Source organism: Quercus suber, unplaced genomic scaffold (assembly GCF_002906115.3).
Source record: "Quercus suber isolate HL8 unplaced genomic scaffold, Cork oak 2.0 scaffold_1248, whole genome shotgun sequence".
NCBI lineage: Eukaryota > Viridiplantae > Streptophyta > Magnoliopsida > Fagales > Fagaceae > Quercus > Quercus suber.
The window spans coordinates 31,199-45,935 of NW_027070640.1; the positions used below are offsets into that span (position 1 = coordinate 31,199).

The 14,737-nt window shown below is 34.2% G+C and overlaps 2 protein-coding genes across 2 annotated transcripts; one reads left to right on the top strand and one right to left on the bottom strand.

Moving 5' to 3' along the window:
• The first annotated feature begins 944 nt into the window (after nt 1–944).
• LOC112004588 (cytochrome P450 714C2) lies at nt 945–5,936 on the top strand. Its single transcript, XM_065769648.1, has 5 exons — nt 945–1,320; nt 1,429–1,655; nt 1,878–2,125; nt 2,375–2,729; nt 5,297–5,936. Exons 1-5 carry the CDS (start codon nt 1,029–1,031, stop codon nt 5,720–5,722), a joined length of 1,548 nt encoding a protein of 515 aa, XP_065625720.1. The 5' UTR covers nt 945–1,028; the 3' UTR covers nt 5,723–5,936.
• Nucleotides 5,937–9,137: 3,201 nt separating this feature from the next.
• On the bottom strand, nt 9,138–12,103 carry LOC111983101 (uncharacterized). Its single transcript, XM_065769647.1, has 5 exons — nt 11,362–12,103; nt 10,793–10,914; nt 10,644–10,684; nt 10,457–10,555; nt 9,138–9,593 (listed from the first exon to the last, which is right to left on the bottom strand). Exons 1-5 carry the CDS (start codon nt 11,930–11,932, stop codon nt 9,422–9,424), a joined length of 1,005 nt encoding a protein of 334 aa, XP_065625719.1. The 5' UTR covers nt 11,933–12,103; the 3' UTR covers nt 9,138–9,421.
• Between the last annotated feature and the right edge of the window lie 2,634 nt (nt 12,104–14,737).

Sequence of the window (14,737 nt, forward strand, 5' to 3'; positions counted from 1 at the left end):
TTTTTTTTTTTTTTCATTTTTGAAAGAGAGTAAGACTAAATGAGAGAGAATGAAGTGTTTTGGCTCAGTTGAGCTGAGGCGATTGAGGTGTCTCCAACAGGAGCGACGGCGGCTTCAAACAGTGGTGGTGTGAGAGACGAGAGCGATGAAGAAATTAATGGACATGTTTTGTTTTACTTGGGTTTAAGTTAAGTGCTATCTGTGGTTAAGGGAATTGGGGACTTTGGCTAGTCATGTGACAAGCACATGACCCAAGACACATGTTGGCTTCATAAGTTGACGCCTAATACTGTTTGTAGCAAGCTGCAACTCCTACAAACATGTTTGCAGCAAATCTTTGTCCTTTTTACGAAATAGTGAACAAATGTCATTTCTTGAAAATATTTTTCAGCACAATTATCATTAATAAGCCCCTAATTAACTCCCTTTAGCATTAATAGGCCCCAATTAACTCCTTCTCAGAATTAATAAACCCCAAATAATGATCTAAGAAATCCAATTAAAAAGATAATTGCACCAACTATTCATGGATAATTAATGTTTGACCATCTAATTTATCTAATGTGTGCAATCTTATTATTAATTTTAGTCCAAATTAATTGGATCATGATACTTTCAAGTTAAATTCTCATTAGACCAATTAGAATCAGTTGTTCATAATCACATATGTTTTGACTCAATTATGTTGATGCATCATAGCCATTATTGAAGGTAAAAGATAGTCAATTCAAGATGACTAATGTCATGAACTTGAGAGAGGAAATAAATGTTTTTGATTAATTTTCTGCTTGCTTCTTATTAAGTTTGTTTCTCATTAAACATAGAAATCAATTGAATACAAGCAAATAACAATACTAGTATTCTACTAATTCAAATAACAATTTATCCAACACATCATCTACGGTCATAACACCATCTAAGATATTTTAACAAACTTGTTCCATCCTAATCCTTTCTGTATATATAGAAGGGCAAGGCAAGCCACTACTTTTAGGTTTTAACACAAACATAGACAAAGAGTAAAGGCCATGGATTTGCCATTGCTTCTTCTCAAGGTTACGTTCACAATTGCGTTGGTGGGCTTTTTAAGCAAGTTAATACAGATATGTGATACTCTAATATTGAAGCCAGAAAGGCTTCGATCAAAACTGCGAAGGCAAGGGATCAGAGGCCCTCCACCCTCGTTTTTGCTCGGAAACATTAATGACATGAAGAAGATGAAGTCCAATTCCTCAAAGACTCCACCAGGAGAGCAAGCAATAACCCACAATTGCTCTTCTAAACTATTTCCATTCTTTGAGCTATGGAGCAAAGAATATGGTAAGAACGCCAATCTTATTAGTACTTAGATTTTTTAGCTTCAAATTCTCACATGGTTGAAGTTAATTATTTATTTTTTAACTGCTTTTGTTATTCTAATTCTGACAGGTTCTACGTTCATGTTCTCACTTGGCAACATACAAATATTGCACATGAACCATCCTGATGTGGTAAAGGAAATAAGCATATGCACTTCCTTAGACTTGGGAAAGCCTTCGTATCAACACAAAGAGCGAGGTCCTCTACTTGGCCGTGGGATTCTGACTTCAAATGGAGCAACATGGGCTCACCAAAGGAAAGTCCTTGCTCCAGAACTATACATGGAAAAGGTCAAGGTATGCTTCAAATCAATTATACATCTTTTTAGTATGAGAATCAACCTTTCCAAACATAAAAAGGGGATAAGACTGTCTATCAATTATGACAGCAATTATGACATTTGTTCAGTCAAGATATAAGTTTTGTTCATACAAATTGTCTTAATAATAGTCCTCCTAATCCCAGCTTTCTGATTAGTAAAATTGCATTTAGTGATTGGATACTGGTGCAATTTGTAGGATATGATGAACTTAATGGTGGAGTCCTCAATTACACTTGTGAACTCATGGACTAATCTGATTGAGAGTGAGGGTGGAGTTGCAGATGTTCACGTTGATGAATATATGAGAAGCTTTTCTGGAGATGTGATCTCAAGAGCTTGTTTTGGCAGCAATTACTCCAAAGGGGAAGAGATATTTTTAAAGCTTAGAGAACTTCAAGAGCAAATGTCAAAAAAAGTTTTATTTAGTGGCATTCCTGTACTAAGGTTTGATTTTTATTTTTTATTTTTTGGGTCCTACATAAGAATTTTTATTGTTGTTATTATTACCTTAAAAATAATTAGACAAAGGTGGATCCCAGTAAAATTTTTTGTCTTTGAACAAAAAATTTCAAATTTAGGTTTCAAACTACACTTACGTCATAAACAGATTGATACTTTTAATATATTGAAATTCTATCGTATTTAAAAAAATAAATTATCATACAAAAAGTGATTGCGTGTCACAACTTTCAGATATCTTCCGACTAAGTGCAATAGGGAAACATGGAGGCTACAAAAAGAGGTCCGCTCTTTGATTATGAAGGTAGTGAAGGAAAGAAAGGAGGGAGCATCAGAGAATGATTTGCTGCAAATGATAATTGAAGGTGCAACCAATAGTGATTTTGGCCAAGATGAGACTGACCGATTCATTGTTGACAATTGCAAGAACATATACTTAGCAGGGTATGAGACAACTGCAGTATCTGCAGCATGGACCTTGATGTTGTTGGCCTCAAATCCAGAGTGGCAACAAAGAGTTCGTTCTGAGTTTCTCGAAATTTGTGCTGACCAAATGCCTAATGCTGACATGGTTCGCAAGATGAAGACGGTGAGTATTATATATTTCAGAAGAAAATAAAATAATGAGTAAATTAATTTTCAAATCTTAGAGTTTTTCATTTATTTCATTTTCACCTTAAACTTTTAAAATGTTTCATTTAAATATTATGTCACTCTTTGTTCTTTGTTTTTTGTTTTTTGTTTTTTGTTTTACCGTTAAAATTAACATGACTGCTAATTGGTTTAAATGAAATTTATTTCAAATACTGAGATTTAAAATAAATTTATCCAAAAAGGTTTATGTAGGGTCTATTTTCTTTACGTAAACCCAAAGACAATTAATTTGTAGAGTATGGGTTGAAGAACTAGAGTTGACAAGGGATTCACAGCAAAAAATTATCACTTCTTTTATTATTGATTGATCAGTTGCGCCTACATTCCATGCCCCGTTTCATACCCTCTCCCTCTATTATATAGCCACTCTCACCCTCATCCCTACCGTCCACGTGCTCCCCATCCATGGACGTGCTCAAGTACCTGTCACGTCAGGCAGTTGCTTTTCATCTCTGTGTGAGTGGCGGTAGGTCATGAAGCACTGTTCAGATGTCTTCTCCACATAAATGCGGCCAGAAAAGCTGTTGCCATGCATTGAATACGGTGGCAGCAGCCTTCCCCTCAGATATTTCTTCATCCTTATCGTTCTTGAGTGTGCTTTGAGCTTATCTTGATCAGGTGGGCTCCTCGGACGATCAACCAGGCTTTTCTCCTGCTCAATTAGTCTCCGCTATCATACCAGGGTAAAACATCCTCCTCGGACAGGAGATGTCCTCCTCGGACTGGAGATATCCTCCTCGGAAAGCGATGATCCTCTACCCAGAGGATTCCGCTCCAATCTGGACCTCGCATTCTATTCATCCTTCTCTTCGGATGTGAAACAGTTCTCTCGTGGGTGTTCGGCCCGTTAACTTGGGCCTGATCCTTTTATCCCCCACAGTTTATATAAAACCATATGAAACTACAAGGTTTAAATGATATATTTTTAAAACTTTAAGGTTTAAACAAAATATTTTAAAATTGTATGGCTTAAATGAGAGATACCAAAAAAACTCTAAGATTTAAAAGGTAACCCCCAAAAAAAAAAAAAAAAGTATTATATAATTTTTTTTTTTTATGCATGCTCCATGATAATTCATCCTTTATCATTATTTCAAAACATTAATTGATTTTTATATAGATAAAATTCAAACTCAGGTCTTTATTTGAGAGCAAGAGATATTATCAAAGCTAACAACTTAAACTTGAGTGTTAAATTGATATCTAGCATATATATAAGTGCAATTGGTGACATAGGATGCCAATAAGATTTATTGCCAAGATTGCCATGTTCCATTTCCATAATCATTGGTGACATAAGATGCCAATAAGATTTATTGCCTAGATTGCCATGTTCATTACTATAATCATTTGATACATACCTAACATGGAAAATTCTAAATTCTATCCAGCACTTGTGCATTCAAACTATCAACCCCACACAATCCAATCCAATGTCTCAGATCGGTTTTTCGAGGATCAATGTGGATTATGTTAGGTTCTAAATTAATTTTGAAACTTGGTTTGGGAAGGATTTGGGTTGACAAAATTTTCAACCTAAGTAACCCAATCCAACCCAAGCTATTAATAGCTTAAAAAATATATGTATTTTAAAGTTTTAGTTTGACTTATTTTCTAGTTTGGGATTTAGTTTAAATTTGTTAGTTTAGGTTTTCTTAGACTTAAATTTGATGAAAATGGAATATTAATTACACTCAATTTTGTAAATTATAAGTACTTATTAAATAATGAACTTAAATAGTTGAATGGGTCCTTTTTTTTTTTTTTTTTTCCTTCTAAAACAAATCCTTTTTTTATTATTATTGGGCTTGACAAAATAACCCAAACCTAACACCGCCCAACACAACACAACCCAATCCAAGAAATGAGGTTATCTTGGGGAATTTTTAAAGTTACCAGGGTTAAGTTGAGTTGGAGATTTCTCTAACTTATTAAGGTCCAGTTGGATTAAAAAAATACTCCAAAACCTAATTAGACATCCATGCAAACTTCCGTTGGTACCCAAGTCATTATAAAATTTTCCCCTCCCTTTTATAAAATTTAGGTGAAGCTAATGAAAATCCTGGGGTAATTTATTAAAGGCCTCAACTTTTTTAATATTCATTGAAGAATAAAGATGTTCACTGAATTTTTTTAATTTTGTTACGTTGGGAGACCACAATTTGATTCCGTACAACTACTCTAAAAACAAACCTACGTAGCATGATATTCAATATCATAAAAGATTTTAGCGTGTCTTCCTCATCACTTATTGGTTTTGAGGTAAGAAAAAATTATAGAGCCTGTTTGTTACCGCTATTTTAACAACAATTTTTAGTATTTAAACAATATTACACGTATTTTTATTCATTTTTTTACTCTCACGTATTTCCAAAAAATACAAACCATGTTAATAAGAATAACATTACGAAATTGACCTATATAATGATTTGGGTTATGATCAGCCACCCACCATTGTGTCACCTACTGACCAATCTTTGCTTGGTTTAATGGATTTGACAGTTGACTATGGTAATTCACGAATCATTGCGCCTTTATCCTCCAGTGCCAATGGTGTCCAGGGAGGCATTTCGAGACATGAAATTTGGAGACATAAACGTACCTAAAGGTGTAAATGTGTGGACCTTAATGGTATCCTTACACCAAGACCCTGACCTTTGGGGACCTGATGCCAACATCTTCAACCCCGAAAGGTTTGCCAGTGGAGTCAGTGGTGCATGCAAGCTCCCTTACGTGTACATGCCATTTGGGGTTGGTCCTCGTACCTGTTTAGGGCAAAACTTTGCCATGGCAGAGCTCAAAATTCTTCTTGCTTTGATTGTGTCCAACTTCTCCTTTTCCTTGTCACCCAAATACAGGCACTCCCCGGCATTGAAGTTGATTATAGAGCCTGAAGATGGTGTCAATCTCCTTATTAAGAAGCCGTGAACTATGAGCCAACTATTATATAGTACTACTACGTACAATAATTGGTATTGCAGAAAGTTTTGTTAATTGGTGCTTAAACTTGGATTATTACAAGATCAATGAACATATAGAAGCACTAGGCCCTACATGGTATCTTGTGACAAGACCCATTTCTTATTGCAATTTGTTTTGGTTCCCTTTTTCAACGGTTGAATTATATTGATATCTTATGCCATTTACCAATCCTGATACATGTATGACAGACATATGACCCTATAACTAGGCATGTGTTTGGTTTAGACTGCATTGCACACTATTAGCGATAACCAAAATTAGGTATACGGACAAATAACGTGGGGTGCCTAATTCTTTTTTCACTAATAACCGAACACTCAAATCTATTGTTTTGGTTTGAGACACTACTTGACCTAGTGTAGATTAGAGGAACTAGACGTTGGAAAATTTAGCTTCAAATTCAAGTGACTAATCATACTTTTTTTTTATTAATAAGTTATATGCATACCTAATAGCTCTTTCCACATGACCTTACCTTCCAACTAAAACTTGTAAATAGAGTGACCAATTATACCTTAAGAAATCTTTATAATTATTAATGACAACTCCATACACTCTACATAGCTCCAGCTATCACACCGTCATAACACCATGAGTACAAGTAGCGCAAGTGATCAATTCTCACACATTGAGAGGGACCATCAACTCAATAACTCTAAACCTCCAAGTCGTCATCCCTCCACAAGTGTTCAATTTCTTGAATTTTGTAATGTATAGAACATTGTTTGTGCATAGATATAGGTACTATAAGAAATTTATGGAAAATTATACAAATTATTGAATTTTTTTTTTTTTTTTTTTTGTAAATAAATTGGTACAAAATTGTTTGATAAAAGATAAAGCTAATTATATTTTTCTTCTTGAGCCTAACCAAGAGCCTTGTAAAATTATTATATTCAACTAATCCCTTCATCCCAAATTGTTAAGCCTATATTTCAAAATGAAGTCCTTTATGAAAAGTCAACAAATAAATTTCTTCTATAAGCCATTATTTGATTTAAAAATTGAATACCCCTCTTTCTTTAAAGTTTAGAGTAAAAATGTTAGTTTTGGAAACTTGTATATTTTTATATAATAATGATGTTCTTTTAAAAAGTTAAATTTTCTAAACAAGCCTAACAAAATTGTGATGGAGTATAAGGTCAAAATGCAAAATCACCCCTCAAGTTTTGGGTCAATTGCAAAAACATCCCTTAAGATTTCAATTCTACCTTATAACTCCATGAGGTTCTAGATCTGCCAATTTGACCCCTGAGACTAAATTAGCTCTTATGAACAAAAAACTCACGTAATCACATTAAGAAAACTCACTAATTGATTATCGCCACTAGTCATGCAAATGTAATGTGATTTTTTTTCCAAAACAACTAATTGAAGTTATTCACAATGGTCAATTTGACGTATATGAAATCCTTACGAAATTATAAGAAATAATTGAAACTTTATAGGATGTTATTGGAACTGACCCAAACCTTTTTCTTTGTTCTTTTTTTCTTTTCTTTTTTTGCATTTAAGTTTTTTTTTTTTCCCCTGCCGACTTTTTTTCTTTTTCTTTTTCTTTTTCTTTATTTTCTGCTGAACGATAGGATACTTCTTGAATCTTGACCAATAAGTATAGCTATGTCGTATCTTGGTTCACCTACCACGCTACAACTATTATTCCTGTGCTATGATTGAGTTGGCATCTTTTTAGTCCTTGAATTGGATGATCCTTCCAAAGAAATTGAATGGAATTCACGTCACAACACATATTGTTTTGTACGGCAGTAGACCTTACTTCGAATTCTAAAGTCTTTAGGCATTAGCTAGGCATGGACGACTGAGGAATTTCACGTCTCCAACGTGTCTCACAGGTTGTTCTGGCGTGGCGTGCTAGCCAATTTGTGTTAACCCCCTAAAATGAACAAACAAAAAGTTCTACCTCCAAACCATTTAGAAGAAAATTCTTCCAATCTACAACCTTGCGATTAACAAGACTATTCAAGTATATTTTTAGTTACATGGCCAATCTAATGGAACGCGTGATTTGTATAAAATAATTTTATCAATTCCCCGCATTGAATTGAAGGAATTTTCCTCCAAATCGATTTATAAATAAACTTTTATTAGTTTGAAAATAACATTTACACGCGTAAAAGTAGAATTTGTACCAATAAATTTTACTCCTCACTTTCTAGCTAAAATTTCCTGATGAAATTTTGAATGCCTTCCTATGATACACCCAAATAACGAATTTTATTATTTGACAGAAAATTGGAAATTTAAATCCTTTACCCATAACACGGCAAAGAATTTTAATTTTTAAAACCTTGTCAGTATCTGGATAGGAATTAAGCCAATAGATACCTCGCAAACAAGAATGTACCCAGCCAATGGTTAAATAGTTTATTCAGAAATTTAAAAATAAAAACAAATAACTAAAAATAAATAATATCAATAGAAAGAATATGCCAAAAGATGCTCACGAACAAAAATCTCCATCCAAAGTGCTACTCCCGTGCATCCTTTAACTTTTTCTTTTCTCAATTTAATTTAGGAAGTAATCTTTTGTTAACTAAACACAACGCCGTAAAATATAACATTGACTCAGAAACTTCAACCTGAAACCAAAATTAGTATATCAGAAGTTTCATCTATTTATATTCTTCTCTTAAGAAAAAGAAATACTATACATGACTTTCTTTTTCTTTTTCTTTTTTTTGGAGGATATGACATATTTGAGTTGACAAAAATAAAGACTGATAGCAAAGAAAAGGTCTAATCCAAGTTTGGACCAAACGTAAGAAGTTTCCGGGAAAATAATCTTAGTAATAAAGTGGCTAGAAGTCCAAAAGAGCGTAATGCGGCTTTTGAAGAATGGCATTGATTTTCCAACACTATGATTTCAAATTTCAAAGCTCAACATTAATGGATAGTAGAGAAAGATCAAATCTAGCCTTGTCCAGCCATCTTCTTGGCAACCAGTAGAATTTATGCAAACCTTGACTGATTCTTTTAGTCCTGTTATAGGGATCAGTTCTATATGACACCAGACCAAACTAAATATTATACACCTATTAATGGTGACTTTGAAAAAAAGTGCAAGTTGTTGGATGAAGGATGCACGATGTGCTTCAAGAGATATGCATCAATATTGTTCTAAATCAGCCTGGGGCAAGCAGCTCCATCCTCGACAATAGCCTTGTCTGCTCAAATCTTTGGACATATAACACCTCAACTTTGCAAGGCAGGGATCGGGAATGTCCAGTTAGTGCCGCAAACTGGATTACAAACTATAACATATCCTACAGCATACACAAAATAACAGAAATCCAATTTCCCGGAATATTGTGAGAGAAAAGATAAATCAATACGACCTATAAAAAGACCATAAATCCACCTGCATGCCCCAATTTTATTTCATCAATTTTGATGTGTATATTGAAATTTGAAATCACAAGAGAGAGAAAAAAAAAAGTAGCTGTAGAACCTACAAAATTTGAACAACCCTAATGCTTAAATTGAGATAATTGCAGCAAACCATTGAACTTGAGGCAGTATCTTGTTCAGCCGAAGACTTGCTCTGTGGAAAAAGTACACTCTTCCTATTGTTGTTTAGACTTATTTGATTCAGGCATGAAGCTTTTATAGCCAACTTCTACACGCTTATTTCTGGCAACTTTCTTCTGAGATATACTCCAACAGGTCATAGTGACCATACCCATGAAACAGCACATTTATGGGACTCTCTTCATCCTTTCGATACTCTTCACCATATTTCGCTATGTTTACCAAAGCACCCGATGTTCTATTTATCATGAAGACTGATATTGGTGTCCTGTAGTGTAAATACAATACATTAGATGCAGAGCTTGGTATACGTTAATAGATAAAGAGTACTTGAACTTGGAATGTGAAGTTAAAAGTTCTGTTTTAATGTTGGGTGCATTTGGATACCATATTGAGACATCGAGACTCCATCTTGTTCATAGATGATCAAGTAGCACATCCTTCAACCCAAAGGGGTTGGTCTAGTCTTTCCCAAAGCCTCATGAGACCCATGAGGTCTTGGGTTCAAAACTCTTAGCTAGCATCATGGGTTCACCCAAGGGATTCCTTCCTATAATTACTTGGTATGTGTGGGATAAGAGGACTACACGTATTTGAAAGAATAATTGGGCTCTCAAAGAGCTCTAGACACCTACATTAACCAAAGAAAAAAAAAGTAGTACATCCTTCTTTTTTAATTGACTCTTAATCCCATACCATAACTATAACATATGTTCTTAAGAAAAATTGAATAACTTCATAAAAATGCAAATGATAGAAATTCAAGTGTTATGTGACCGTGCTTTTCAGTGGGAAAATTGGCAACATGATGAACTTCTAGTGTTTAAAACAAACTGAAAATCCGTATCCACAGCAATCAAAATCAGAAGTCAAGCTGCTAAATTGGTTTGTAACAACTTTTTATTTAAATATGTGCAATTGGATGTTGGATACTTTTTTTCCTTTTATAGGTCATTACACACACGCTCAGTAGGTCTTAAACCCACGACCTCATCCTCCACACTGTTCAAACAAGGAGAGGAGACAACATTAAGCTACAGCTCATTGGCTTGGATGTTCGATACTTATAGGAAGATTGCTTTAAAATACCAAGTAAAATTATCACAATTCATGAAAGACTCTAAAACTCACTTCAAAACATGAGAAGCCATCAGCAACTCAGGCTCTCCACCCCAAACATAAGGTTGCTGAATTCTCGTCACATAAGCATCAAAATCTCCTTCGATGAACCTACACATGTTAACAAAAAACCAAATCAAAATTTTGTACACTGACCCATTAAAGTCACACTCCCAACCAATCATCACAAAAGCCTTACCATTCAGTCTCCTCTCGCCTCCTTGAAAGCTCATCTACCACCTACAAAAACCATTTAACAGGTTATAAAACAATCAATGTCACGAACTTTCCAACTTCCAAGTTCCATAGAAAACTCAAAGATTTCAATATGATTAGTAGTAATAATACTTGAGCTCTTAATTCATCAGCAAGTTCTCTCTGACGATTATCGTCCGGAGCTTCTACCCCACTTCTCAAGCAAGCCCCATGTGCTATCGCTCTAAATAGGCATCGTCCATCCGCCAAAACCCCTGCAACACCAAATAGCATCAAGTTAGTCACAACTAGGGATATAATCAAGCCAAACAAATCCGACTATTAAAAGTTCAAGATTGTTCATTTAATTTTATTTTGAACAAGAGCCGAGCTTAGTTGATTTTGTTTTCAAACAAGCCCGAGCTTGTTCACGAGCTACTTAATTAACCTTTTTTTTTCTCATACATTATAAACACACTACACGTAAAATTTGTTACAACCAAAATATAGTTTGTAATTAATGTTTTTCATTTATGAATTTAGAACAATTAGATTCAATCTCGTGTTAAAAATTACTATAACTTCCACTAAAAAACACACAAATTATATTTGTTTATGAATTACGAATAACAATTTGAAATTATTTATAACTCATTATTCACAAAACATAAAAATGATTAGATTATATTAAATAGATTGAAATCAGAGTTTAATAAGTCTACCTGTGACTCTGTAATCATTGTTGACGGCGTTCGCTTTCGATTCAACCAAAGCGGAACCGTCGATCATTTCCTTCTTGTTATTATCGCAGCCGTCGATTCTCTCTTCCGCCTCGGCGTTCTCCTCAGCCGCCACCAAATCGAGAAGCGGCGGCGCGTTGAGGCAAGCGCAGACGCCGAAGAGGAGCCAGGCGGAGTCGGGCCTGTGGAGCCACCGCGCGGGGCGTGCGTCCCACGCGACGTTCCACGACCCCTCCCCTCTCCTCTCACACCGGAGCATCAACTTCCTCCTCAGCCTGAGGCTGCCGTCTCCTCCTCCGCCGCCGCTCCGGCGACTCGATCGAGTTGACGACGGCGTGATCGCGTGCCATATCGACGCCGCGCCGCCTCCGACGAACGGGCCTTCCAGACGACACGCCGTCGAGTGGTGGCGGCGCCGATTGAACGACACGCCGCCGCTATCAAAGCGCCTCGGGTTCTGGTGGTGATGAGCCGCCGAGCCGTGAAAAAATGAATGGTAAGAAAGCGAGGTGAGGATCCAAGGCTTGGGACGAGCACACAGTACACCAAGCATCACAAAGAAAAAAAAGTGTAAAATATTTTGGAGTATATGCTAACCTGCGCTACCAGGGGGTGTGTATCCCTGCTTAACCTACGCACCCATTTGAAAACTTTGTTTTCGCTAAGTAGCGATAAATATAAAGCTGTGGAAATGCGGAAGGCATTTTTATTAGTTTTGGTAGCTGAGGTTCTGAGACGGCCAAGCAAAGATGAAGGGTTGAGTGGGGTCCATTTGAAAAAATTGAAAGATTTGATTTTCTTTTGTTTTGTTTTGTGGTTTTTTTTGTTTTTTGTTTTTTTAATAATGTGATTGGTGGAAATTAAGGCATATTCTATTGTAAGATTCGAGAGGGTTCTTTTTTTTATGCGTGGGGGCAGGTAGAGTTTGTTGAGAGTATGTGAATTACGAGAATGGTGTTTTGGTGAGGGGATTTGTGATTTTGTGAGTGAGGGTAGATTTGTCAAATTGAGTTTGCACGTGGAAGTTAGTTTAATTTAAAATAGTTTGGTCACGTGTTTGCCTGGAGAATTGGAAAGAAGCTTTTTACTTTTTTATGCGGAGTAGAAATTAGATAAAAAGTTACATTCTCACGTGATTTTATTTTAACTTAATAAAATAATATAAATATTACAATAAAATAATATTTTATTTAATTACTAAAATACAGTCAATAAAATAATATTTCATTTACCGTGCATATGCATAGAAGTAGGGCGGACGCAAAATGAATCACTGATAGAAAAAGCAGCAAAATGAAATGAAGAATAAAAAATAAAAAAAAAAATAGTGTAAAAGCAAAATAAAATTTTTTTTTTTTTTTACCTTTCAGCTACTGTGCATTGCCAAAAATAGTTGTGCATTGTAGCTGCGGAGCCAAAAAATATTGCTTTACTTCCACTATTGTAGAGTACATTTTGAGCTTGTGATGCTAAAAATAGTTATATGGCTATTTAGCACTACTATTGCTAGTGCTCTTAGGCAAGTATATGTGAAGATTTTGCCTCGATTGCTGTCATTTTTTGACAAATTATTATTTTGGTTCTAAGATTGCCTCCATTTGGCATGATTAATTTTGCCAATGTATTTTACTATTTAACTTATTTTTGTTATTATTCATGGGTTGCACTACATTTTTAAGTACTGTTCATGAGCCTCATTATAGTATTTCAATTAACTTTTACATTTATCTACAGTACTTTCAATAAATAAATAAAATTTAATTTCAACAAAATAAGCAGATCTCAAATAAAGTTTATTTGTTAATTTGATTTATAACATTTTAATTGTTTAAGTTTAGTTTTTAACTTTTGGTTATGTTTCTTAAAAAAAAAAAAAAAACTTTTGGACCTTTGGTATTGTGTTAAAGTAGTCATTGTTGTTAAAGATGGAAAGAAAAATATTAACATAATTAATGATTAAAGTAAAAAATTATTTTTAGGCCATTTAAGATGCTATTGCCAGGTGGTTTAAAATAAAAAATAATAATAATAATAAAAACAATGTATGTTCATCTCATGTGCAAGTAGGTGAGTCAAAATTGGGAACTCAAAATCCCTAAACTAGTTCTTTTTTTTTTTCTTTTTTTTTTTTTAAGAAACGTGTAACTTTTATTAAGAAGAAGGTAAAAACATTGATTGACATAAGAATAATTTTGTATACTAGTTATTAGTCATGTTAGCACCCATCATTTAGCAATATGAACTATTTTGATACAATACTAAAAAGTTAGAAACTAAAGTTACACAATTGAAACATTATGAACCAAATTGACACATAGTGTAAACATTAGGAGCCAAAAGGTCCAAAAAGTTAATTTGTCCCCCACCCACCCCCTTTCCCCCGACTGTCTTTGGATAAATTATGAAACACGATAAATATATTTCATTTTTTTGTCTTTTCAAATTTGGTTAATTTCTTTAAGGTAAGTTTTATCTTATAAGTCAAAAAAAAAAAAAAAGTTTCTATTATGGAAAAATAATGCTAAGTTACAAAGTGCATCTTTTACCTAAAATTCTATTCAAACTTGTAACTTCTAACCATTTCCAAATGTCACACATTGAACCCAATTCATGATAAAATAAGTAGAGAGGAGGTTTTTAAATATATATTAAATGAGTTTATGGTAGACTTTCTAAAATTTAATAAAATTTGGTAAATAATTCGTATGTAAAATATATAGATGGTTTGGATTGAAAAAAATTAATCAATTTTGTCCCGAACCTAACTCCTTGTCAATTATGTTCCTAATGCTAGTTTCAAGACGATCCTAAATAGATAGACTACTTCACACTTTATTTAAAAACTCTCAATTAGATTTTTATTATTTAGATAAGTATAAAGCTCTCATACCAATAACATAAACACAAAAGGAGTAAGGGAATATTTAAGAGGTCATTTAGCCTTTAAAAAAGAGAGAGAGAGAATATTTAAGAAAGGGAACTATATGGTAGAAGATGTATTCTTATAAGAAAATAGGAAACTAGGGAAGAGAAAGAGATAAAACCAGAAGCAAAAATGAAATTCTGTAACTTGTATTCTCAATAATAAAATCCAACTGATTGTACAATGCATATATATATATATTACAAAACACCAACTGTTAAGACTAACTAATTCCGTAATACACGGATCAATTCTAAACTAACCAACTAACCAACTTCAGGTACACGTGTCCATTTATACTTCTGTTAATGAACTTAAGCTAAAACTACAAGTCGTAGATACAAAACTAAATCATTTCAGTCATTTAGCAACCTTCATGTAAAATGCATCTAGTGCTCTGTTTCATTGCTCTGCCTCTCTGCCTGAGCTAATGCT